The sequence below is a fragment of the Siphateles boraxobius genome, unplaced genomic scaffold (assembly GCF_051911475.1).
Source record: "Siphateles boraxobius isolate OS27281-9 unplaced genomic scaffold, OSU_SipBor_1 24, whole genome shotgun sequence".
NCBI lineage: Eukaryota > Metazoa > Chordata > Actinopteri > Cypriniformes > Leuciscidae > Siphateles > Siphateles boraxobius.
The window spans coordinates 645,139-672,143 of record NW_027508855.1 but is presented as its reverse complement, the minus strand read 5'-3'; the positions used below and the strand labels follow the sequence as shown (position 1 = coordinate 672,143).

At 37.2% G+C, this 27,005-nt stretch overlaps 2 protein-coding genes across 5 annotated transcripts; one reads left to right on the top strand and one right to left on the bottom strand.

Annotated features, from left to right (window-relative positions):
- Positions 1 to 930: 930 nt before the first annotated feature.
- gpr107 (G protein-coupled receptor 107) lies at positions 931 to 20,353 on the bottom strand. Its single transcript, XM_077240619.1, has 18 exons — positions 19,759 to 20,353; positions 19,423 to 19,545; positions 19,160 to 19,210; positions 18,824 to 18,912; positions 18,572 to 18,714; positions 16,939 to 16,967; positions 16,773 to 16,829; positions 16,500 to 16,622; positions 16,283 to 16,416; positions 16,042 to 16,117; positions 15,718 to 15,791; positions 15,145 to 15,262; positions 14,738 to 14,868; positions 14,513 to 14,556; positions 11,775 to 11,824; positions 11,148 to 11,231; positions 9,622 to 9,743; positions 931 to 1,985 (listed from the first exon to the last, which is right to left on the bottom strand). The coding sequence occupies exons 1-18, from the start codon at positions 19,855 to 19,857 to the stop codon at positions 1,895 to 1,897; spliced, it is 1,638 nt and encodes a 545-aa protein (XP_077096734.1). The 5' UTR covers positions 19,858 to 20,353; the 3' UTR covers positions 931 to 1,894.
- Positions 19,897 to 26,944, top strand: ndor1 (NADPH dependent diflavin oxidoreductase 1). 4 transcript variants are annotated; one of them, XM_077240615.1, is made up of 15 exons: positions 19,897 to 20,178; positions 20,712 to 20,853; positions 20,963 to 21,040; positions 21,135 to 21,232; positions 21,423 to 21,521; positions 21,761 to 21,862; positions 21,970 to 22,173; positions 22,256 to 22,383; positions 22,503 to 22,720; positions 23,045 to 23,152; positions 24,006 to 24,120; positions 24,668 to 24,814; positions 25,117 to 25,235; positions 26,123 to 26,217; positions 26,404 to 26,944. In XM_077240615.1, the coding sequence occupies exons 2-15, from the start codon at positions 20,719 to 20,721 to the stop codon at positions 26,546 to 26,548; spliced, it is 1,791 nt and encodes a 596-aa protein (XP_077096730.1). In that variant the 5' UTR covers positions 19,897 to 20,178; positions 20,712 to 20,718; the 3' UTR covers positions 26,549 to 26,944. The 4 variants fall into 4 exon arrangements, with proteins under 4 accessions (XP_077096730.1, XP_077096732.1, XP_077096733.1 ...); XM_077240617.1 differs by having other exon boundaries at positions 19,906 to 20,178; positions 22,506 to 22,720; XM_077240618.1 differs by lacking the exon at positions 19,897 to 20,178 and adding an exon at positions 20,305 to 20,437 and having other exon boundaries at positions 22,506 to 22,720.
- The last annotated feature ends 61 nt before the right edge of the window (positions 26,945 to 27,005 follow it).

Genomic DNA, 27,005 nt, shown 5'->3' with positions numbered 1-27,005 from the left:
CATGTGCAACTATCACCACCATAAAGCTGGCTAACCCCTGACCTCCACGTGTTAGGGTAAACACTTCGCAATTAGCCTTTTAAGATGGTAAACACAGCTTCAAACTGAGTAGACTAAATATAGGGCTAATTTTTAAAATAATAATTTTAAATAATGTGATTATGGGTAATAAGACAAACCTATAAGTAAACCAGATAATACATTGCAGTATATCCCATTATCTTTTATATAGGCATATTGAAAATCTAGCTAGTTTAAGCAAATAGTTACTAAAACTTCCTTATCACCATGCAGTCTGGTTATAAATAGACCATCCAAGTGACATAAGATTCTCTAATCAAGACTGACACAAAAAACTGATGAACGAAGTAATTAAGTAGCACAGAACGACAGTTTTTCTGATAACTGGTTATTACGGATTCCAAATAAGGAATGAAATTTGCAAGAATAAATTCATCCAATGCATGTCAGTGTCTTGCGCCTCACTACATCTCTTCCAAACTGTTTTACTGAAGCTTGCATCTGTCCTCATTATTATTATTAAGGGATAATCGATAGGAAATTAATTTAAAACATTTATCATGCTTTATTTTCTAATCAGACAGAAGGGAAATAGAATTAGCATTTGCAATTCTCCCATCCTTAGCAGCCAAACGTTCATTAGTCCCTTTCTGACATTTTGTCAATATCAGATGCTATTAATGCACTTGAGCAGAAGTGAGCACAGGACTCGAGATTTGTGAATTAATTATAAGGGAGCCATTTGCTTCAGTGCTGTTGAATGTTTACTGTGTCCCAGCATGATAAGACACTGCTTTAGCATTGGTCTTATTTCCTATGATCGTTTCTGGTAAACATGAAGGTGTGGAAAATGTTGTCCTTCTGTACGTTTTAAAAACGAAAACAAAATCATTAAAAACGCTGATAAGATTTTCAGGGTTGATTTCTGATGGGTTCTTTATCATATAGATCAACATACAACTTAACATGATTTATATAAACACTTTTAACCAAACATAAAAGACAATTGCAAATGAAACCATTGCACAATTTAATACTGAAACACATTTTCATAAAGCTTGCTCAAAGATATCCAAAAATAAGCAAAATATTAAACATCAAAATAAAATCCTCCACTGCATTACTAATAAACGCAAATTACAAGATCCCTGAAATCATTTTAACCCATGTTTAATACATTTGAAACACGTTTCTGGACAACCTGGATCTATTTCATGAAAGTCCATCGTAATCCATACAGTAACCCACAAATACTGCGAAAATACTAAGCAACTGTCATCAAATCCTGACTAAGCTTGAGAACTGTACAGTTAATTCTTTGTAACATTAATCTGGGTTGCGTTTGTTTTAAGGGCCTGTATATTTACATAAAAATGATTCATTCTGAGAACTCAGAGCAGGAAATAATCATTTAAATAATAGCTGAAAGAGACGTCACAGGCATGGCAGTTTTCTACAGATTTCCAGTGACCTCACATTATGCGTTCACTCGCCTGGAGTCTACCTGTTAAAGTGCCACAGCGTGTCTAAGATCAAGCAATGCGTAGGAAGGTCATTAATAAATAAAATAAAAACACAATCATCAAGGTAAAATGAAAATAATGCACAGCACCTAGCATTTCAATTAAAACTACAGTGGCTGAGGGAATCACGGAGCTGCGTACTTTGAATTCTCCATACTGTCTGTGCAACATTTACAGAGATAGACATATATGTGGATATGGAATGTGATGTCTTCACATGTGATCATGAAAGATGGTCCACTGGGAATTCTGCACATAAAGCTGTTAAGCTCTTCAAGAATGTCTCACATGTCAGTAGCTGGCCACAAAGTCCAGAGGCACACAGAACCGACAGAGAATTATATCTCCCATCATGCCATGCTCTCCCTCTCCTCTGATGGTCCGTTTGACAGTTTCTTCACCTTCTTAACGCCATCTCCCATGGCTGTTGAGGTAGTTACCCTGAAATCAAACAAAAAAAAGAGTATCATTAACAATAAAAACAAGCTGTATTGTGTGGCGTTATAATTATGCACTCTGAAACACAACAACAGGGATGATTTGTCATTTGAAGCCAAACAATATTCTTAAATACTCAACCACAAAACATTCAAGAGGTTAAAATATTTCTACGTTAGATTTGGTTTTGCGCTTCTTGTGAATATGAGTGTGGACAGAATCTGGATCAGTAATGCTCTGAAATAGCTAAATAAAAACAGGTCCTTAAATAATTTCAGATTGTCCCAATTTTCTGAGGAAAGCCCTTCAGCGATCTCGCATGCATACAACTGATGTTTAATTCATAAAACAAAACAAAACAATCCTTCTCTTTATCTTTCTGTTTTCTACGGTGACCACGAGGGGACATATTTGGTTCACTTAGTTTTGTCGTGGCCAGGACATATAAACTTGTGGGAACATGTTATGTCGTGGTCACAAGATCATTTTGTCGAGGTAATGACATCATTATGTCGTGCCCTCGAGATCCTATGTTGAGGGAAAAACATAATTTCTCATGGCCATGAATTAAATGTGTAAACAACCTGCGTCATGATCAACGGCTCTGGATAGGCCTATAATAATATATATTTCTAACTAAGAATGACAAAATAAGCACGGAATTAAGAAATTATTATATTAACCTGTATAATAGCCTATTATATTGCACACAATGTTGCCTAGACAGCATTGAAATAAAGTTTATGAATAAATTATAAAAGAATATGTAAGAACATAAAATGATATATAAATAATTTTTCCCCTTGATCTCATTATCTCTAACTTCATTTTATGTTTTTTAAAATATATGTCCTTCCCTCAACATAAAGAAGTCGTGGCCACTAGAAAAATATATCGTTCACTCAACATACGATTTCGAGGCCACAACACATCACATTCCCTAGAGTTAATATGTCGTGGCCACAACAAAACTAAATCAACCGAACATGTCCCCTTCTGGTCATTGTATTTTTCTAAGAAGATTACAACAAATGTGTGATTAAAATGATCATTTACATTTGGCATGAAGTACAAGTTTAGTGTCTATTGTTCTTTCTGAATCTTCTCCCCCTGAGCCACAAATGTTTGAATCACCTAAACCAAGATCAACATTTGCATTCATATTTATATACAGGCATTTCCAATAAAATGTGACCATGAGTTCACTGGGAAAGCATTCTGTATTAGATTTGAATGTGGACAGAATGTTCCGAGCAAAAACTGAGACCAAGTGAGAGCAACACACGCATAAACTCTCTTGCTTTTATACTCCGAGCACAGACTGGACTGCATATGGCCACACTAGTATCACCATACTGTTCACGGCTCAGATGCACCACACATCTACTGTTGTTGAAGCAACAAGATTTACCCATTTGAGATCCATTTGTATTATATTCTATTATATTAAAGGGGTGGTAAAACACGATTTTACTTTTCTAACTTTAGCTAGTGTGTAATGTTGCTGTTTGAGCATAAACAACATCTGCAAAGTTACAGTGCTCAAAGTTCAAAGCAAAGGGAGATTTTTTTTTTTAAAGAAATCAATTTCTAAGGACAGCAAACGGCCAGTAGGGACTACACGACATTCCTCCAGGGTTGCTGACATCACTAACCTCACTAAACCCCTCCCCCTAGAATACTAAATAAGGGGGGCGAGGCCGTTTTTGCTTTGGAGAAGAGTTGTTGTGGTATACTAGGCTGTTGCTGCCGCATTGCCGTCAAAAAGCTGTTATTTTCATCCGGATTGCAGGTTCACTTTGTTCAGCCTTCCTAGGGTCAGGGGAGTTAGGGAGCAATGGTTAAAATTTATTTTTAACTCGGTCCCTCATAATTATTACCCAAATCTCGCTCTCAGTGCTGCACATTTTACGGATGAAAGCTTCCACAAACCTCGCGAGTTCAATGCAGGATTCGAACAACGGCTTGTTCTGAAAGATGGAGCAGTTCCAACTTTAAGAACAGAAGCTGTTGTTTAGTTAGTAGTTATTTAGTTATGTCCTCCACCCCTCCCGGGGTATGAGCCGCCAAAAATAGACTTCCAGAGATTTCTGTCCTGAGCCATTCTTTCTAGTTGACTCCAGTTGAAGCCCATCCTTTTGACGTCTGCGTCGAGTTCACGTCGCCATGTGCTTTTTGGGCGGCCTCGCTTCCGCTTGCCTTGAGGGTTCCACCTGAGAGCCTGCCTGGTGATGTTTGTTGGCGTTTGCGAAGGGTGTGTCCTATCCAACTCCATCTTCTCTTCCTGATATCTACCTCTATTGGAAGTTGGCATGTCCTTTCCCATAGATTGGTGTTACTGATAGTGTCGGGCCAACGGATGTGGAGAATCCTTCTGAGACAGGTGTTAATGAAGGTTTGGATTTTACTGTTGGTGGCTTTGGTTGTTCTCCAGGTTTCAGTTCCGTACAGCAGTACTGATTTCACGTTGGAGTTGAACAGTCTGATCTTGGTAGTCAAGGTCAGCTCTTTGGATGCCCAGATGTTCTTGAGCTGGATGAAGGCGCCTCTTGCTTTTCCTATCCTTGCCTTGACATCTGTTTCTGTTCCACCATGTCGATCGATGATGCTGCCCAGGTAGGTGAATAACTGCACCTCCTTCAGAGGACTTCCGCTCAGTGTGATTGGGTGGGTGTTACTGGAGTTGGTTTTAAAAATCTTAGTCTTCTCTTTGTGAATAATGAGTCCAACTTGCGCTGATGTGTCTGCCAACACACTGGTCTTCTCTTGCATCTGTTGCTGGCTGTGGGAGAGAAGTGCGAGGTTGTCGGCGAAGTCTAGATCAAGTTGATTCCATAATGTCCACTGAATCCCATTTCTGCGTTTGCTTGTAGAAGTCTTCATGATCCAGTCGATGGCGATGAGGAAAAGGAACAGGGATAACAAGCATCCTTGTCGGACTCCAGTATTCAACCTAAAGCTGTTGGTGAGCTGTCCTGCGTGGATCACTTGGCATGTCATGCCTTCTTATGAGCTCTTTATCAGCTTTACCAACTTGGATGGAATGCCGTAGTACCGGAGGAGCTTCCATAAGACCTCTCGTCTAATATACATGGAATGCCGTAGTACCGGAGGAGCTTCCATAAGACCTCTCGTCTAATATACATTAGTGATTTCCACTCCAAAGACTGCTCCACTATGATTCGCAGCGTTGCGATCTGGTCTATACATGATCGGTTCTGCCGGAAACCAGCTTGCTCATCTTGTAGTTGTAGATCGACAGGGTCTTTCATTCGCTCTAGGAGGATCCGATTAAAGACCTTGCCTGGCACAGACAGGAGAGTGATACCTCTGTAGTTGTTACAATTGCTGAGGTCGCCTTTCTTAGGAAGCTTGATTAGATAACCCTCTTTCCAGTCAGCCGGTATCTCTTCGTTCTCCCAGATCTTCTCAAAGAGTGGGTACAGCATCTCCACTGACACGTTCAGATCTGCTTTCAGGGCCTCTGCAGGTATATCATCGGGTCCAGCCGCCTTTCCGTTCTTCAGCAAGGTGATGGTGTTCCTGATCTCCTCCCTGGTCGGCTTGTCATAGTTGATGGCGAGATCTTCGTCCGCTGAGTTGATGTTTGGTGGCGCTGGTCTGTTCAACAACTCTTCAAAGTGTTCAGACCATCTATCCATCTGTTGCGTTATTCCTGTGGTGGCCTTTCCATCCTTACCCTTGACGATTCGTTCTGGCTTGATATACTTTTTAGACAATTTCTTTGTCGTATCATACAGCTGTTTCATGTTGCCACTATACAGTATACTGCCTGCTCCCCTTCTGCTGCCAGTCCATCTATGTAATCGTTCTTGTCCTTCCTAATGCTTTTCTTAACTGCTCCGTGGGCTTCTGCGTATTCAACTTGTGCCTTTGCCTTAGTTGTCCTAGTCCTGCTGTTGTTTATTACCACTTTTTTCTGTTTTCTCTCTTTTGTTGCAGCAAGGAAGTAAACAAATGACAATGCTGTTTGGCTCTGCAAATCAGCTTGTTAAATGCTCATTCAAACCTAATGTTACAAACGTTTTTAAATTTCAACAGCGAACTTGGAATTAGTGTAAATTATTCTTTGATTAGAGCTTTTATGTATTGTTTATCTACATGCTTGTTTATCTACAGGCATGCTAAACATGGTTCTGTGTTTGATTTGGCTAACTTACTGTTGTAACATTAAAGCCAATGGTTAGTGTTCGTTTTGGGTTAATAGTTCTGGCGACAGATATTTGGCTACAATCGTTCTAAAAATACAAAAGTAATGGTGCCATACAGTCAGTAACAATCACTATAGATCCCCAGTCATTACTCAAAAAAATCCCTTTGAGGACTGTACCGTTAGTATAATTTGTTAGAACGATTATCTGAAATTCTTGTTTATGAATATGAAGCTTATTTTTTGTAATACTATAATAATTAGTACAATTTAATTACAGCGCATCTAAAAAGTAATGAGACAGAAACAACAACAACAAAAAAACCTTTCTGAAGCGTTGTTTAACAGCCGTTCTTGAACAGGTTCTGCTCGATCATCTTCACTAACATTCTCTGGGTCCGATTGACACCATCGTTAATAATACACCAAAGCACAAACTACCGGTAAAGGTAAGGGGCCTGAAAAACGTACACTAGGCGGTTAGCGAATCAAAACACACTGGGCCAGCTAACCAATCTGAGCCCATTGCGTATTTTTGAGGGACTGGCTTCATAGAACCCGGAAACCATCAGACCGTTTTTACAAGGAGGGACAGAGCAGTGTAGAAAAAAGTTAAAATAAGAGAAAAATAATGATTTTTTTTTAAAAACGAAGCATGAACATATGTTACAGTGCACCCCACAAACACAATCAAATGAATATAAATATTTCGAGATAGATTTATAGATTATTTTTTTGGTCTTTTATTCAACAAGGATGATCAAAAGTGACAGTGAAGACATTTATAATGCTACAAAAGATTTATATTTCAAATAATTTTTGCTCTGTTGATATTTCTATTTAAAGAATCCTGAAAAAATAAATGTATCTCAGTTTCCACAAATATATTAAGTAGGTGGGCGATCCCTTCATGGGTACTAGATTCATGGGTACTATAGTCCTTCACCTGAATTTGGATATTAAACCATTTTTTTAAAAGGAAGTTAAAATAACCATGACAAATTATTGTCCCTAAACGGAAATTTTTTTTCAATGGAGAAAATGAATGGAAGATTGTTAATCTGTTGCAAAAGATTGTTAAAAAAGATAAAATGGAAATACTTTTATTTTTCCAATTAAATAATAATAATAATAAAAGCAGACAGGGCTGTGTGGACCTAAACTCTGAATGCTCATGAGAGCAATGTCCTCTATTTTTGTGGTTACCGTCATCCATCTTTTTTGTGTTCTTTGCGAGACTCAATGAGGACAGCTGAATCAGGCCGCACCCCAAGTCACCCAAAAAAAGTTTTGGGAAAATAGGCCACGAAAAAAAAATAACACAGAGTAAAGCAAAATGTCCTGTGTATGGCAGGCTGTCGGGGGGAGAAGGAGAAGAAAAAGAAGAGGGGGAAAGTGCAAGCAAGGAACAAGGACATACGGAGTCACAGGGCTATTTTGGGAAGTGCCGGGGTGGGGGGGATAGAGCACACGCCGCCTGAGGGTATGCTGAATGCGGGGTGAATGGTACCCCTTTTCCACCAAAAAAGAACGGGTTCGGAACTGGTGCTGGTTCAAAGTTAGTTCGGAGTTGGTTCAACTTGCGAACCTTCTCAGAACCGGTTTGTTTTCCCACTGACTAGAGCGCCCAGCGAACGACGTCGTTACGTCACTGTGTACGTCGCCATACAGAAACGCTAGCAAGTACATTATTTTGGGATTATCTCTAACTTGTGTTCCATGAAGGCTTTAAAAACAATTGAAATAAGTAAGTCTTTTAATCTTTTCCTTTGATATGTAATCATTTCTGATTAGTTATGTACCTCTGTCTTGTGTCTTTTTTTCTTTCCGTTTATTTGTTCTATATTTTGACTGTTTTCTTCTTTGCTTACATAATGTTTTCAATAAAAAAATAAAATTTAAAAAAAGCTAGAAACGCTTGCGCCAACTTCAAGCATAATAATTACAATGGTGGACTACATCGTGTTTCTGCAAATGTTTCTCCTGGCTTTGCGGTCATAAAATATGTTTAGGACACATCTAAACCCGCCTCCAGCCCCGCCGTAAGCATGACACGGTGGTAAAAGAACGGTTCTCTGGTTCTAGTCCAGCAAAGAGTTGGTGCCGCTTTGGAACCAGTTTTCCTGGCCGAGAACCGGTTCTTTGGCTGTCGAAACACAAAGAACCGGTTCGCGAGTAGGCACCGGCTCCGAACCGGCTCTCAAAATGCTTTGGTGGAAAAGGGGTATGGGAGATGGGAACTTGGGGGAAGGAGGGGAGGTTGTCATGGAACAGAACAAGACTTGGACATCAGGTAGTGGAGAGAAACGCAATCCACTGAGACCTTAGCGTGAAAATCACAAGGATGGAGAAAAAAGAAGGAAAAACAAACAAACGACAACAGCCAGTAGAGATGAAGCAAGAGAAAGAAATTAAAACAAAGAATCTTCTGACCTGATTTGGCCGCTTGGAATAAGTACATGGCATGGCTTTAAAATAAGCAGGAAATGACCAGCATGAAAGTTTGGGAGTGCGTATGTAAATAAAAGGGTATGACAGGTGCTTTCAGCTAGGGCATATAATGAGGATGGCTACCAGGTCCTCCAATCAGAAGGAACCCCTCTGGGCTTCTTCTAGAGCCATGACAGGTGGCTGGATCATTGTAAGCCTGTCCGTGTGACCAGGTCGCAGCTGGTAATGAAGCGCAACAGGGTCATGGTACGTAGAAGAGCTGAGCGTACACAGGTTCTTATAATTGTAAAAAAAAAAAAATTGAGAGTAATGAGCTTTTAAACAGATAGTTCACCTGAAAATTTAAATGGTCATTTACTCATTGTCAAGTTGTTCCAAACCTGAATGCATTTTTTTCTTCTGCTGAAAACAAAAGAAAATATTTTTAAGAATTTGGGTAACCAAACAGTTAATGGTAACCATTGACTTCTATAATATGGGGCAAAAAAGTCAATAGGGACCATCAACTGTTTGGTTACCCAAATTCTTCAAAAGATCTTCTTTTGTGTTCAACAGAAGAAAGAAATTCATGCAGGTTTGGAACAAATTGACGGTGAGTAAATGATGACAGAATTTTAATTTTTGGGTGAACTATCCCTTTAAATTGAGAGAGTCTTATATCATCTCTTGTGTGTGGTTATGGTCATCCGACATCACTTTCTCTCTGCTGTGAGTGAGTCATACCATCTTGAGGAATCAAATTGCCCTTGATCTTTTGAAATAAAAGAATGACGCACTATGAAAACATATCATGAAATACAGTGAATGTTTAGCGTTCATTGTGTCTGTAACTTGACATACACCTTATTTTTCAAAGCGGAAATAAGCTATTTCCTGTGCAAGACTTCTGATTCATTAGTCTCTATAGGTAAATAAATAGAAGAATATTGCCAAGAAGAACATTGGCAACGCCTGCTCTTACATTAAAAATAAAGTGGATATTCACCAGTAGCTGTGTATTTAAGTATGATTTCTTACACGTCATCCATCTCCATGTCTTCTTCCTCCACAGACAGCAGTAGGTAGGGGTTGTAGGAGGCCGGTCGGAACTTGTGTCCGGTTAAAAAGAAGAAGGTCAAAGTGGCCAGCTCATCCAGCAGCTATGAATTAGGAATAAAAAACACTTATAAAACTTGAAAAAGCAATACAACTTTGAATGGTTGCATGTATGTATTTGTGTACTTTTTTCAATTGTTGACCCAATATGATATCTTCTTTTCACGCATTTTATCAAATCTGACATTCAAATGGTTCTAAATAAGTATTTGTAACCCAACAGTGTTATCTTATAGAATCTAAGCAACAGACATAAAACTTAAAGTCACTGAAGTCAGCTGAAAACATTATCTGTGAAGTGCACTACCTCCCAACATTGTAAATGTAGGGTAGCCACCCAAAATTGGGAGCTTTGTCCTGCAAGACGTAAGCAGTGTCCCAGATTTTAATTATGTCTGTATTTTTTTTCTTCCCTAAAATTACAAAACCACAAATAAGAAATATACTACAAAAAAATGTGATTGCCGTTTTAAAATCCATTTGGGCAGCCCTCATGTTCTAGCTAGAGCGGGAAAATAACCAACCAACGTATTCATAGAGAGGGTTTTTTTTTCTGCTGATGACGACTGAGTGGACGGAGCAAAGGAACCAACGTGGACCTTATACAGCTACACCAGCCAGGACTTATTCTAGACAAGTACTGGACAACATCCTGATTAAACATGCCCGATCCAACAAAAGACAAGTTCAAGATGCACTAGATCCAGTAAAATGCATTTATTATCTGCATAGTCTAATAAAGGAAAATAAGTTTGCTGCTACTTAAGGAAATTTATTTTATATAATGTGATTTTTGCTTACTGTTAGCCTGTTATTCAGTTATAATAATAATAATAATAATATTTAATATATATATATATATATATATATATATATATATATATACATATATATATATATATATATATATATATATATATTCATATATATACGAAAATTTAGGTCCTGTAAAGTGAAATACATTGTCACCAGGTCACAAAGCTGGTCACAATTAACTAAGCTTAATTGTCAATTTAAAACAAAAATAAATAACATAAGCTTTCCAACTATGTAAATCAATATTTACCTAGAATAATAGCAGTAAATTTATCGCACTGTCCCGCAAAATCACATCTACTGTCCTGCAACAGAGCAATAACCAGGTGGCCACCCTATGTACACTGCTAAGTAAAACAATCATGTGACCCCTCATGGCATTATAAAATTGGTCTTTTACAGTCAAACCAAACAAAGAATTAACACAGCAAAGTCCTCCACATACTATTTGTTATCTTGGGGATGCTGAAGAATGACTTAACTAGCTTTCATGTAAAACACTAAATATTGCTAAAATATTACATTTATGAATGTCTGTGTGAAGGGATCAATAAGGAAGTTTATGTTTAATGTGAACAAGTCTTTAGTGCACTTTTACTATACTGATGTTTGAGGAAGCTGCCATCACTCACCTGGTAGAGCCACTTCCATTGGTAAGGGACAATGACCTTGATGAGACTGGCAATGATGCGGGTGAAATAAATATAGCATACAATCTGTGACAGAGAAAGAGAGTGAGAGAGAGGATAGAGATAGACTTATCTAAAAAAATTCTAGTCTGATTTTGATGAGATAAAAAAGAATGCCAAAATAAAGAAATTGATTTAAGGTTTTGGACTCATTAGGTCACTAATCGAATGAGAAAATGTGACATTGATCATGTGAACTCCTCACAGTCAGATGTTCCTTTTTCCATTGAAGCATTTAACAATATCTTTTCTGTCCTTACAAATTAATGAATTTAATTAAAAACATGCCAAATAGAATGCTTTTGGCTCAGACTGGCTGGAGACAAATCCAGACAAAAATCCAGTGAATAATCTATGTATAAAAACAGTGAATACAATGTATTCATACACAGACCTTCATAAATAAATGCATTTATAGAGACGGTGATTGTTAAAATAAAGCAAAACTAATAAGTCTAACAAGTCTCGTGCCATAACAGACAGTCAGTCCAGCACCGAACTGAGCACCAGGCACATGTCCTTTTAAAATATCTGAATGCAAGTGAGAATGACAGTGAGGTGAATACATACCATCACATAGTAGTGCCTAAAAAGTTTCAGTTGAGCCAGATTGATGGCAGCTACAAAGGGAACGAGAAAGCCAAACATTACGATTAAAACAGAGTGAGAGAGGGGATGAGCTTTCCTTTTAACTTTCATGTTTCAATTACAGTGGTTCTCACTCCTGCTGTGAAAATTGTCAAAATCAGAAGGCAATTTAAGTTTATATCTTTGTGCCCTGTGAGGGATAGGCGGAAGATGAAAGCAGGAAAAAATATGATAGGCAGCAATGAAACAATGATTATTTGATAGGAAAAAAAAAAAGAGTTTTGATTGTGTGAAGAGATTTCGTTTTTCAATATAGGAGTATACAAAGTCATAACACACCAAGCAACCTATAGTTGTGCTACAGTATATGTATCTCATATTGTGCTTAAATATTGGCACTTATATAACTTATGAGAGGAGTCATATTTCTGCAGTGGCAAAAATTGGGGCACAGACATTGGGGTTAAGGGAATAACCTGCTTCATTCTTTGCTGAGCTCCCTCACACACACACACACACACACACACACACACACACACACACACACACACACACACACACACACACACACACACACACACACACACACACACACACACACACACACACACACACACACACACACACACACACACACACACACACACACACACACACACACACACACCTGCTCTAGTTCATTCAGCCTTAATTCAGCAAACATCTCTATCGCAGAAGCTAAAGGCACAGCAGGACGTTGTCATTAAGACCCACACACCACTCTGCATGAAACACTTTTTTTAGCAGGAGGTTAAGAGTTTTATATGTAAGATTTAAAGAAATTAACTGATTATTTCTGCATATTTTAATAAATAAGAGTTAATTGGAGGGGGGGGGGGGGGGTTTAAGCAAAGCATACACTCATAAAAGAAACACAGTTAATAAATACAAGGACTTGTGATAGTGCCAATGTTTTGCAAGTAAAAAGCATGCATTTTCCATGTACATGTTACTAGTTAAAAAACATACAATTAGATTAATGTAGATCTGACTAAATGCATGTTGTGTATAAGCTTTACAAATACAACTTGGAGGAAAAAAAACAGTCAGTCAATCAGAGAGGACAGGCTGAATGCTAAGACGAATTTCTGTAGATATGCATAACCACAGATATTATAAACCTATAAAGTGTATGTTATACTGTATGTGTGTGGATGTGACTAAAATGACATTTTGGTGATAGTATTAAGTTTAGTAAGGTCTAGATGCATTACTATTAACATTTTTGGGGTCTGTAAGATTTTTGTAATGTTTTTGAAAGAAGTCTCTTATGCTCACCAAGGATGCATTTAATCAAATACAGTAAAAACAGTAATATTGTGAAATATTTCAATAGAATTTTTTTTATATATTTTAATATATTTTACATGTAATTCATTCCTGTGATGGCACTGGATGTAAAGGTGCTCAAGAAACAAATTATTATTATTATCAATGTTGTAATCAGTTGAGTTGGCTTGATATTTCTGTCAAAAAAACCTGACTTTTGAAAAGTGTAACACAGAAAAAAAATATTTTCTTCATTATATATGAAATACAGGAGGATACAGAATAATATAAATAAGCAATTATTCATTGTATTTTACAATAAAGCTAAATGAAAAAAAAAAAAAAACAGTAATGAGGTTATGGAATTTGCATTGATCCCTTGCAGGGTCAAATCTCTATCCATTCCCTGGATTTGTGGGTTAGATAAAGTCATAGCACAGGCTGGTTTCTCTGGGCTATGACATTTACAAGCTGCCTGGCATCTGCTGTCACAACAGGCAACAATGCACAGTGGCAGAGCACATGCCAGAGAGCATCTCTAGCAGGAGCCGTTTGTCCACCCTAAAACTATCAAGCCACAATGGAGACATACTATGTGTGTTGTTGATGTTAGTAACACAGCTTGCAGAAGAGATGAATCAGGGATGACGCATGTACTGTTTGTTCAAGGGAATGGGAAACTAACAACTGATCAAACATTCATGACCATTGTGGTCAGTGTTTATAATGATGATCAAATCCATTTAGTGTTTTCAGCTTAGGGTCAATTCATCTGATTTATGATTTTAACACCACAAAACTAACACCACCAATAATAGTTGCTCATAATAAGCAAATCATTGGAATGGATTTTTAATAAAGAATTTAGGGCATACAAAAGTTTGAGGTTGGTTAGATTTTTTTTTTAATGTTTTTGAAAGAAGTCTCTTGTGCTCACCAAAGATGCATTTATGTGATAACAATACAGTAAAAACAAATATTATTGCTGAAAGTATTAATGTCTTAAAAAAACTCTTTGAATGGAAGTATCCTCTTAATAATCCATAGACTAACACTGTTAGTAAGAGCATTTACTTACAAGTTATACTATTTGTTTAACGTATGTCTAGAGCAGCATGCCTAGAAAGTTGCTGTAAAGACCAAGTCTTATAAAATAGCATGTAGAGAACAGCCAAATGTGAAGGAGTACAACTCAATCAACCAAGCAAAGCATTTGGAAAGATTAAAAATACGCATTTTATACAATATTTCAATTAAAGTGGCTTCAACATTGTGACAGGGCTGACGTCTTTTACAACTGGTCATAAAAAAAAAATGTACACTCCAAATGGTAGATGTGATGATCAAGTTTTATATCAAACTTCACTGAACTGTTGACCACAAAGTGCTCTGACAAAGTTACTTCGACATACCTTTGCCATCTGTAGCTGATGCCTCTTGTAAATGTCTTATGGACCTACCAAACAAAAACAATTGCTTTAAGACTAACTACTAAAGATAAAAAGCCAAAACAGCCTGCCATTTACTTATGTAAGACAGACATCATACTTTGGTCTATTAGTCTACAAATGATATAATTTATTGTGCATAAAATTAAATCTAGGCCACATCAAAAGGAAAACCGGAAGAGCACTTACCAGACGACTGGGAAGAGAATAGCCCCACAGCATAGCAGATCTACTAGAAACAGGACCTCCATCCACAGGCCATATTCACTAGAGCCCTCCTCTGTAGACTCAATAATGATGTATGCCGCATTAGCCAGAACCTGAAATCACAATTATAACGGTAAGTATCATAGGACAGCAGTAGTTTAGCTTAAAATCCCATTAACAACCTTGTCTTTAAAAAATAATGTGCTGACATCTTCTATGTTGTGCAAAACTGTACTATTAACGTCTTGAAAAATATGTTTTAGTGTTACGTGACCTCTAAATCGTTTAAAAACTGGGGATTTTACATGCATTAATACACAACACTTTGCAGAAACATTAGTAGAAACTACTGAGGACGGATGCTATTTTCAAGTGGGGGGAACCAATACCTGCAGGGGAATGACGATCATGAAAATCTTTTTGTCTTTATCTGAGAGGATATGCTTGACAAATGCCCAGCCAGTTCCTATTAATGCTATAGTGATGAACAATAGCGCCCCCTTCAGCCTGCACAAAGTAAAACACTCAGAGAAGTCACACATTCAGCTCTTTACAGTTAGCAAGACAACAGCACAGTGGTTTTCATTCAAAATACAAGTTCACTACCCACCTAAAACAACCTAAAGAACTTTTTATAAGGCTGGAATACACTAAACAACTATTGTCCACATTTTTGCTCCGATTCCCAGTCTGGACGATTCAACGCTAGTTTGCTGAAAGTCAAAGCTAGCCTGCAGATTTTGTGTTCAAGAATGACTTGAAAGTCTGGTAGTGTGTGATCTTCAGTTGTTTATGATGTATGATGCCCAGTTTTCCCCTGTAACCATTTTCAAAGTCAGCAAGTGTATGATTTGAATGGTTGTGTAGTGTGTTAGGGGCTTTAGAGCAAAAAGATTACATAAACATCTATCTATTTTTTTTCTTATATTCCTGTATTATCCAGTTTATGTTGGTGAACTTACAGGTGAGTTATGTAATAGACCACAGCCCAGCCTTCAATAGGAAAGCCCTGATTGGAAATGTAGTAGTAGTCAATCTGTAAAAAAGGAATATAAAGGTTAAAAGAAAGGCAATGTAATACTGCTTTTTGCCTTGAGTATCTAGCCTAAAATGGAATTGCATTTCAAATGCACTTTCCCTAAATTGCAAGGTTTTGGTGGAACTATCATGGTTTGATCATTTATTGCATATGATTTAGATACTGTTCTTGAAATCTAATGATATTTACATGAAATATAAGCATTTCCTTCAAAGGTTCACATATAAACAAAGAGGAAAAAACTCACTGCATGGAAAATAAGGGAAAGTGACTTTGTAAATGGAAGAGCAGCCATCAGCCAATGAATCTTGTAAACATCAGCACTAATAAAAAAAGAGAATTACACAGAGATCCCATAATATGCTATACTAGTTTTACAGAAGACAATCTGGAATATGACTTTGCTGCTCTCTACTGGTAATTTCTTGTAAAATGTATGTAACTGTCGAATAGAAAATTTACACAAGGTCTGTTATTGTAGTACTTACCTATGGGTTCGCAAAACATGAACCCACAGTGTGCCGATGAGGAAGAAGAACATGGACATACAGATGTAAAGCTTAGGTAAAGGAATCTCTCCCGCTGAGAGGAAGCTTTCTGGATTCTTCTCTATGATGTTGATCTGAAATTATATTTATTGCCCAAGTATATGAACTGTATGATTTCATTATATTGATAGACACTACATTTTATACAAACACTCACATCAATGTTGAAAGGCAGCATGTCTGACGCAGAGCTGTCCTGTTTTTTTGTCATGGAGTAGCAGTTGTAGAAATAAAAGTTATAAAGGCCTTGCTGCTCATCCGTTGTGATGTTGAAGTAAAACTAAAACAAGACCAGGAGAGTCAGTGGGATGCACAAAATATTTTAAAAAATAAACCTAAAAATTGACAGATATTACTTCAGCTCAGAACTAGCTTGATGCGCTTCAGAAACTCATGAGCCCTCAGCAATACCCTTTCATGTATATCATACCTCAAAGGAATAGATTTGGTCTTTGCTCTGAAGAGGATATGCATCTTCTGCCTTGCTCTGTGGGAGTAATAAAATCAAAATCATTGAATGCAGAATTAACATATTTTTTAAGACGATACGCAGTCCTAAAATAAAAAATAAATAAAAATGTTTAGGCAGATCTCACCTCAACATCTTGCCTGGATTTAGAACCCACTGCAAATAAATAGGAGAGAAATAAACACAAAAAAATAATTGAAGGTAGACTGACACAAAGTATAGGAATGCTTACCCAACATTAAAATTGCCTTAATTAAAAGGCTTTTTTATTGCATTTGCAATACAAAGAAAATGAGAACAGATAACCACTATTTGTTCAAAAGTTAGGGCAGGGGGTTCACTAAACTATGACATTTACAAACTGCCTGCCATCTGCGGTCACAACAGGCAACAATGCACGGTTGGCGTAAAACTTGTGAATAAAATTATTTGATGCATACAATTTAATAACATATAGTTTTATATATGCATGGGGTGTTCGTCAACTGAAGGCATGCCGGAGTATCCAGTGTTGACAGCTCCATAAAATAGCCTTATGGAAGCACTGTAGTTTTACTGTACTATACTAAAAATATGAAAAGTAGAACACACAAATAGCATTTTAAGTTACTTCCGTTTATTATCAAATAAAGCAGTAATTGATGTCATAAATACACAAGACTAATTTTTGTTTAAATTGTAAGAATTTATTAATTGAATTAATAAAAAATAAAATAATAAAATAATTGTATATAGCCTACAGTTTATTATAATGTAATGTAATTTTATTTTAAACGAATGTTTAAACTCACGAAAGTGAGTTGAATCCACAGAGCTCTAAAATAATTTTAAAACCATTATCTTAAGCTTATGGCCGCATCTGCAACTGAAGGCACGCTGCCCGCACTCCTCTGTTGACGGCTCTGTTGCTATAGACCATTTAAAGATGTTAAATAGCTACATAAATAATATGTTTAGGTTCCAACTGTATCAGTCTCTGAACATAAATCAGCAGTGATTGATTTTTTTTGTTGTTGTTATTTTCAAAGATTATTAGCAAAATACTCTCATTATGAAGCGAACGCTATTCTGCTCATATTAAAATATATATATATTTTTGCTAGGAACGAACCGAAAATAAAAGAATTCATTTTTAATCAATGTATTTGACAGCCTACACCCATCTACTCCCCATCTCAGGGCAGTACTGCCTCACAAACTAAAATCAGGGTGCCCACTCCGGGGCTGGGTGGGGTGAGGGGGCACAGTAACCGGAGAGGCCGGGCTAGGAAGTCTCTTATTGTATGCTCACCAAGACTGCTGTTATTGATCAAAAATACAGTAATATTTAGAAACATTATTTAAAATAACATTGTACAAAATACATTGCTATCCAATGTAATTTATTCCTGTGATGGCAAATCTGACATTTTAGCATCATTACTCCAGTCTTCAGTGTCACATGATCCTTCAGAAATTATTCTAATATGATGATTTGGAGCTCAGATGTTTTTCTTCTTATTATTATCAATGTTTAAAGCAGTTGTTCCGCTTCATATTTTTTTGTGTACACTGAAGAATTCTTTGATGAAAAAAGTTCAAAAGAACATCATTTATTTGAAATAGAAATCATTTGTAATATTAAAAATATTTTTACTGTGGCTTTTGATCAGTTAAAAATATTAAATTCTCAAAAAAATAAAAAAACCTGACACCAAACTTTTGAACAGTAGTGTACCACGTGTTATGTTTACAGTCAAAGATAAAAAGAAAAGACTTACTCTTAGATTGAGATCCATCATCTGGCCCATTGTCATGGAGATCTTTCTCCTTTTCAGCTTGCAGGTCCTCTACAATGCTTTTGGGTAACACAGGTATGATGTTGGGAAAAACACCAGCCTCCGCTGAAGTCTTCTTCCTCACTCTGAGGATATCGCAAATCATGGCAGAACATTCAAAAACTAGATAATACTTCCAAATTCATTCTAATTGTAATGAATAAAAAAGCTACAAAGTACAAAAATAAATCTCACAGGTTATTTTTGAAGTCCAGCAATAGAAGTACCCCTACAAAATTACTACTTGGAACCTTTTTCAGAGGACAATAATCCAGACCCTCATCCTGCATGTTCATAAGAAAGGATATCAATTATCTGAATCAGTTCGACCGAAAGATCATAAAAAGAATGCCTGGATGTAATATTAACTTTAATATAATATTATATAAATCATACTGTAATTCTATATAAGATGCTTAACTGACAAGTTAATTTATGCATATTTACAAACAATAACAAGTCTACAGACATCAAAAATACAGTAGGCTAATATTTGCAGAAAAAAATAAACATTCAAAGACAGATACTGACCAGATATGTGGAGAAGCCATTATTGTTTGCACGATCTAGGCTAAAACCAATCTGCAAAATAATATATGACAAAGATATTTTAATTCTCTATGTGACACATGATTTATATATGCTGAAACTATGCCTTGTATAAAATGAGATTAAAAAGTTTCATTAATAATGTGCGAGACATTTTCAAACTGTGTTATTTTATCATATTATTAAAGTGCACTGTATGAATCTGAAAGCCGGTCATTTGTCAGACAGCAGAGAGAGAGTCTGACCGTTGAGCTGTCAATGTTGTCCGTATTTACATCAGTGAAGCTGAGGCTGTTCATGTTAATACTCATGTAACCATCTTTATATAACCCGAATGTGTTCAGATGAACCTGCTGACGGATGTCGTCCTAAAACAGAACAAGAGAGTTTAGTGGCGCACGGGCATTTAGCTGCTGAAATCCTTTTGAATAATCTGTAAGTGTTTTTTGCAACAAAACGATTATGATTGATAAATCTTACGACACTTAAGACAGCATCTGTTGGCATTAAACAACAGCGATGACAATACAGTGACTGTACGAATAGCTTTTAAAAACATTGGAAGCACATCACACACATACCTTAAGTATGAGATGATGGAGTCGACATTGACTTTCTATGATAAGAGCTGTAATAAGCGCATTAATAACTGTAAACATACATCTCTTCCTAGACGCCATTTTTAAAACCCGCTATAAAAATAAGAGCAGGTCAATCTGGGTATTATTTCCGGTTCACATTTTTTAAAGAACGACGCTCGCTAACGGGCTGAAAAGATAGTTTAATATAATAACAGTCAGCCTCTTTTCAACGTCAATCAAAATGTTATTCCAAACGCCAGCAAAAGATCAGAAAATAAATAGTATCAATAGTGGTTGGTGAACGCAGGACGCGTTTCTGTTGGTCTGTTTGTGTTCTGTCTATTTTTTTACAGTCTACGTTCTGACTCTGCTGGAGCTGTCAAGTGGCAAAAAGAAGAGAGACGAATTAATACCATTCAGGTATGTTCGCGGAAAACTTTCACTCTTATCGCCAGTTTTAGCTCAGATTTGACAAAAAATAAGTTACTCGCGGCGTGAATGAATTGGGCAAATGTCGTAAAATTACTTAACGTTACTTCTGCCGTAAATCGCTCCATGGCAACATGCTGGAAGTCTGTTTTACAACGTTAGTCATTTCTGTCAATATATGTGCTGACGATAGTGAGAGAGTGAGTGAGAGAGAGAGAGAGAGAGTATCACTTAGGTACTTACATTTTAGGTAAGCCACGCTGTCTTGCACTATGGAATATTTTCTTAAATGTAGATCTCGAAAAAATGCAGAGTGATGATGATGCATGAGAAATGTCACGTAGATGGTGGATGACTGAAAGCTGTCATTGACCTGCCTCGATTTACAACAAACCCACCCATGCCTTTTGATCTCATTATAACAAGTTCCGGTGGTATTGAAAAGTATTTCTAATGCCGATTGCTCAAAAACCACAACAAATGTTAACATTCATTACTGCACTTATTTGCTTCTCTGATTCCAGTATAAAAATGAGCATCCACACTCTGCTGGTTCTATACGGGAGCCAGACGGGAACAGCGCAGGACACGGCAGAGCGGATCGGCCGTCAGGCGCAGAGGAGGCGGATGAGATTCAGAGTCGAAGCCCTGGATACTTACAATGTGGTCAGTTCACGTCCGCAGTCAGACATATGCGAAGCTTTGCATTGAGTTGGGGTTATAAGTTAATTAGTTCATGATCTCTTTGCTTTATGTTATCACGTCTCCTCATTAGGCCAACCTGATCTCAGAGTCTCTGGTAGTGTTTATCTGCGCCACCACAGGACAGGGGGACCCTCCAGACAATATGAAGGTCAGTCTGTATATACATAACAGAATTTATTGTATAAACTCTAATGCATTACATATATTGAAATGTTAAATATTTGAATAATTACTTCATATAGAAATTCTGGAGATTCCTGTTCAGGAAGTCATTGCCTGCTGATTCTCTTTGTCGACTTGACTGTGCTGTGCTGGGCCTTGGAGACTCCTCGTACCCAAAGTAAGATGACAGATGTTCTGCTTACAAAGCATTCGTTATGCTTTCATATGTATTGTTTTTCTTCACTGCATATTTAAATGAATTTGAAAGGGTAATTTTTTTTTTTTTTAGAACTAAGGACATATATGTTTTCAGGCTGCATATTATGATTGATGATACAACCCTGAGACCTTTTCGGTCCACTTTCCAGGTTCAACTTTGTTGCGAAGAAGCTGTATAAGCGTTTGCTTCAGCTTGGTGCTAATATGCTGCAGCCTGTTGGACTGGCTGATGATCAACATGATCTGGGGTGAGCAGAGGTCCTCACACACAAATATATGTTATATTTGTTTTTGTACAGCTGTATGCTGCTTGACATTATTGTAATCATAGGCACATTGGCTTGTAGCGCAAATAGTTTTTACCATTTATTACGCTTATTGTTGTTTTTTACAGCAAATGCTTACCTTTACATTGCAAATTAAGGTGGTCACAGTGTTTGTGAAGTTCGCATTCTGTACAGCTGATATTTCCTTTATTACTCCTCAGGCCTGATGGTGTGATTGACCCCTGGTTGCTTTCGTTCTGGCAGAAAACCCTGTCTGTCTATCCTCCTCCTGCTGGCCTCGCTCCAATCCGTGAGGAAGAAAAGTATGTATTTCACATAATCTAACTCTCATAGCTTCCAAACACTTTGATTACTTAATTGAAATATTTAACAGTTAATATATTTAATGTTAAATGTTCTGATTTTTCAGACTTCCACCCCGATACGTTTTCCACTTCCTAGATGAAGTCCCCGTTAAGCAGATTGAGCATCTCCCGGCACCTGATAATAAGGCCCTTCCCACCTCACTGCAGCCTTTTCCAGCTCGAGTCGTGTTCAATCAGAGAGTTACTCATCCCTCACACTTCCAGGATGTCAGACATATCGAGTTTGACATCACGGGCTCCAACATCCAGTGAGCAGTGCGAAACATTTAAAATAATATATAGATATGTTATCACAAAATGATATTAAAATATTGTGTCTATCTCTGACAGGTACAATGCAGGGGATGTTGTAATGATGAGACCCTGTAATGCTGCAGAGGATGTGGAGCTTTTCTGCCAACTATTGAAGCTTGACCCGGAGTGCCACTTTACACTAACTTCCACTGACAGCAGCACAGGTGATACTTAACACCTGAAAACTCAACCCACATGCTAAAACATCTCCATTTGTGTTCCACATAAGAAAAGCCTTACCTTTTAAAGTTTGAAAAAGACTGTGTTCCCCTCCTCTCTGTAGCAGCAGTCCCTGGGCGTCTTCCTCAGCCCTGTTCCGTTCGCTTTCTGGTGGAACAGTTCCTGGACATTTCTGCTGTTCCACGTCGTTCCTTCTTTGAGGTGTTGGCCACTTTTGCCACTAATGAGCTGGAGCGTGAAAAACTTGTGGAGTTTAGCTCTGCTCAGGGTCAGGATTCTCTTCACTCCTACTGCAACCGACCCCGCCGAACAGCCCTGGAGGTCAGAGGTCACGTTGATGTGAAATGATACAACCATTTCATGATGTCTGCGGACTCATTTTGCACACTGTCTTCTGTTGTCATAAGGACTATGCGAGAACTGTGTGCTTGTTCAGATATTTTGTGGCCTACAAATTTTTTTTATGTGGTTGTTAAAATCTGTAACTAGTGAACAAGTAGTGTTGTCACATTCTAATGTTAACACAAAGGAAGTGAAATATCTACTGCATTTTTGACAGCTCCTGTAAGCTAGTACAAGTGAGATTTGAACAGGTTTTGTGATCCCTGTCAGATGTTATTTAACCTTTATACTCATGTTGATCAGGTACTGACAGACTTCCCTCACACCACAGCTGAGTTAAGCATTGACTACTTGTTGGATCTTTTTCCAGAAATTCAGCCTCGCTCCTTCTCCATTGCCTCTTCTCTCTTGGTAAGTCATTTTTAATGTATTTATTTATATGAATATTTTTGGGGAAAAAATCTATTTTTATTCAGCAAGGATGCATTAAATTGATCAAAAGTAACAATAAAAACCATTTAAAGGGTTAGTTAACCCAGAATTTTAAATTCTATCATTAATTACTCACCCTCATGTAGTTCCAAACCCTTAAGACTTTTGTTCATCTTCGGAACACAAATGAAGATCTTTTTAAAGAAATCTGAGAGATTTCTTTCCCTCCATAGACAGCTACACAACGCTTTGATGCTTCAAAAAGTTCATGAAGAGATCATAAAACTAATCTATATGAATTGACCGGTTTAGTCCAAATTGTCTCAAGAGACTCGATCGCTTTATACGATGAACAGATTGAATTTAGGCTTTTACTCGCATATAAACATTGATCAGAGAACATTAACTGAAGCTCAAGCGAACCTGCTTGATGTGTTAAACATATAAAGTGATCGTCTCTTCAGAAATTTTGGACTTAACCTCTCATTTAAAATTAAAGATGTGCTCCGAAGATGAACAAATGATTTATGGGTTTGGAACGGCATGAGGGTGAGTAATTAATTAATGACAGGATTTTCATTTTTGGGTGAACTATCTCTATAATGTTACAAAAGATTTCTATTTCAAATAAATAGAAAAAACTTAATATTCATCAAAGAATCATCAAAAATGTATCATGGTTTGCACAAGAATATTAAGCAGCACTGTTTGATAATAATAAGGAAAGTTTCTTGAGCACCAAATCAGCATATTAGAATTAAAAATCTTACCGACCCCAAACTTTTGAACAGTATTGTAAATGTTATATAAATATTTGTTTCTGATTCCACAGCAACACCCTAATCGAATCCAGATCTTGCTTGCTGTGGTGAAATATAAAACACTGCTTTTTAAGCCACGCAAAGGCCTCTGCTCTTCCTGGCTGGCATCCCTGGAGCCCTCGAAAGGTTGGTCTGATCGACCTGAAAGAATTAACAAGTAGTAAAGTCAAAAACTGCCAATAATGCAGTCAGACAAATTGTGACCCTGGACCACAAAACCAGTCACATGGGTCAATTTTTGGAAATCGAGATTTATACATGATTATCTGAATGCTGTATAATAAAGCTTTCCATTGATGTATGGTTTGTAAAGATAGGATCATATTTGGCGGAGATACAACTATTTGAAAATCTTGATACATTGAGAAAATCGCCTTTAAAGTTGTCCATTTATGTTCGCGATTGTGCTGCATTCACTCACAAAATTAAATATTTTATATATTTACGGTAGGAAATTTACAAAATATATTCATGGAACATGATCTTTACTTAATCTCTTAATAATTTTTGGCATAAAAGAAAGATCGATAATTTTGACCCATACAATGTATTGTTGGCTATTGCCACAAATATACCCGTGCAACTTGTGACTGGTTTTGTGATCCAGGGTCACAAATGATGAAATCTGTACGAATAAATAGTTTTAAAAAATCGTGTCCAAAATACTGTGTAGGAGATGTTTACGTACCGCTGTGGGTGAAGAAGGGGAGTTTGAGATTCCCTCACGACCCAGACTCCCCTGTGATAATGGTGGGACCAGGGACTGGTGTGGCTCCCTTCAGATCTGCCATACAGGAGAGGGCTGCTGATGGGAAAATGGGTGAGTTTGTTGGATTTGGTTGTTATTCAGAAGTGAAAAAGATGAAAAGTGATGGTCAAACATGTATTTTGCTAATAAAATTTATTGAGGGACACTTCTTGAATTGGGCTGAGGGTAAGAGTCAAGAAATGTGGTGCCTATTTTTCTGATTATATCTTTATAAATGTGTACTTTATGGCCTAGAACAATCATCATTTGATAAGTAGTGACCGAATGTGTGCCATGACGCATAATGCTGTTGGTAAGTCTCAAGAGTGCTTAGTCATAATACATTCTAACTAAAGTCTCATCTCCTGTTTCAGCTAATGTGCTATTTTTTGGCTGTCGCTCTGAATCAAAAGACTTCTACTGTCGATCAGAATGGGAGGAGAAGGTGCATATGGGCCACATGATCCTTGTCACAGCCTTCTCCAGAGATCAGGTCAGATGATAATTATTTAGCTCTTACCATAAGAGTACTGCAGGTGTGTCTAAATAAAGAGAGGGGAGAACCCAGGAACACTTAAAAAAATGAGGTGTGTTCGACTTCATGTGGCGCTGCACAGACCAATCAACGTCTGACTTGAAGCAGTGAATGCCATTAAGAAATTTTGTCCGACTTGAGACAGCGTCACAGTGATGCAAGGCATCAACATGCCGCAAGAGCAATTCGAGAGCAGCGGCTCCACAAGCTCAGATGATGACACTGCTGTTCAGCGATTGGCCGGATTCATAGATGACAACAATGACGTGTTTATTCTGACACCTTCAGTTCCGCTAATGCTCACAAAGCCATGTTTTCATAACAATAAAATGGAACCATAATGTTGTGCTCTCAATGTTTATCAAAATTACACTGATAAGAAATGTATAGACCCACTTTGTTGGTATTTAAATAGTATAGACTTATGTTAAACTTTATTCTTGTACAAATGGCGCTGCATTAAGCATTGCATGAAAAGTGTTTTTGACATATCACACCTAATCCACTTCGTCTGTGATAAACGGCAACTCTCGCTGCTCAGTCTGCACAGCACTGCATGAAGTCATACACACCTATTGTCTTTTGTTATAAAGTCAGTAGTATAATGCAGGTTATGGTAATGTGACTTTTGAAATCAAATGTGTTCCATACTGCATTTTTTTACTGTAAAAGAAGGCACATCAATCTATGTTAATGTAATTTTCAGTAATTAATGACATTTGTAATTGAAACATTATAATTGCAGTGTTCATTTGATTGTTTTTTCAATAATTGTTGGCTGGAAATATTTCCTTTTATAGGCTGTGGGATATAATTAGGTACATTTGTATATGATTAATTTATAGGAGGATAAAATCTACGTTCAGCATCGTGTAAAGGAACAAAGCAAACTTTTATGGGATCTGATAGCAAAGAAGAATGCGTTCTTTTACATAGCAGGGTAAGTTTTTTAACATCAAGTTGAGGCATTCAACAAAATATTGTTGAACATTTATAGTGTTGAACATTTACATTTTTTATGGAATCTTATACCCTAATACTGTATGTACGGTTGGTTATAGAGCAGTATTACAGCATATATGAGGAGCAGGACAGAAATTAGCTACCCTTTTCCATTTTCATCCAGAAATGCCAAGCAGATGCCCACAAGTGTATGTGACGCGCTTAAAGAAGTATTCCAGAAAGAGGGTGGGATTTCTGAAAACCAGGCACACGAGATGTTGGATGCCATGGAAAAAACTGGACGCTTTCAAAGTGAAACCTGGTCCTGATCTCTCCATTAAATCCTTAGCCTTAATAAACAAAAAACGGCCTGAAGTGTGAAAAATGAGTTGAACTGAGATTAAATGGTGTTATATAGTGCTTTGACTTCAAACCTCAGTTGTGGTCCAAGTCCAACCACTTTCTTCTCCCAACAAGTTCCCCACTGTCTTTAACAATGTAACTGGGACCTATAAGCTTAACTGAAGTTACAAACAACACACACTACCAGACCATGAATTTGATTTGATATTTGCTGTAATCTAGGCTGGTGTTACTGCTTTCATTTTTATTGTATGGATTTGACTTATTGAAGGACAAAGTAATAAAGACTTGTAAAATGTCTTAATAGTTGGAAAAACTTCTATTCTTTTAATGTCTTAAAATAAATCATGACTGAAATATAAGAACTGATTCTTTGTTTAATTTACATTGAAGTATCAAAATGGCTTCTGTGTTCATATGGAC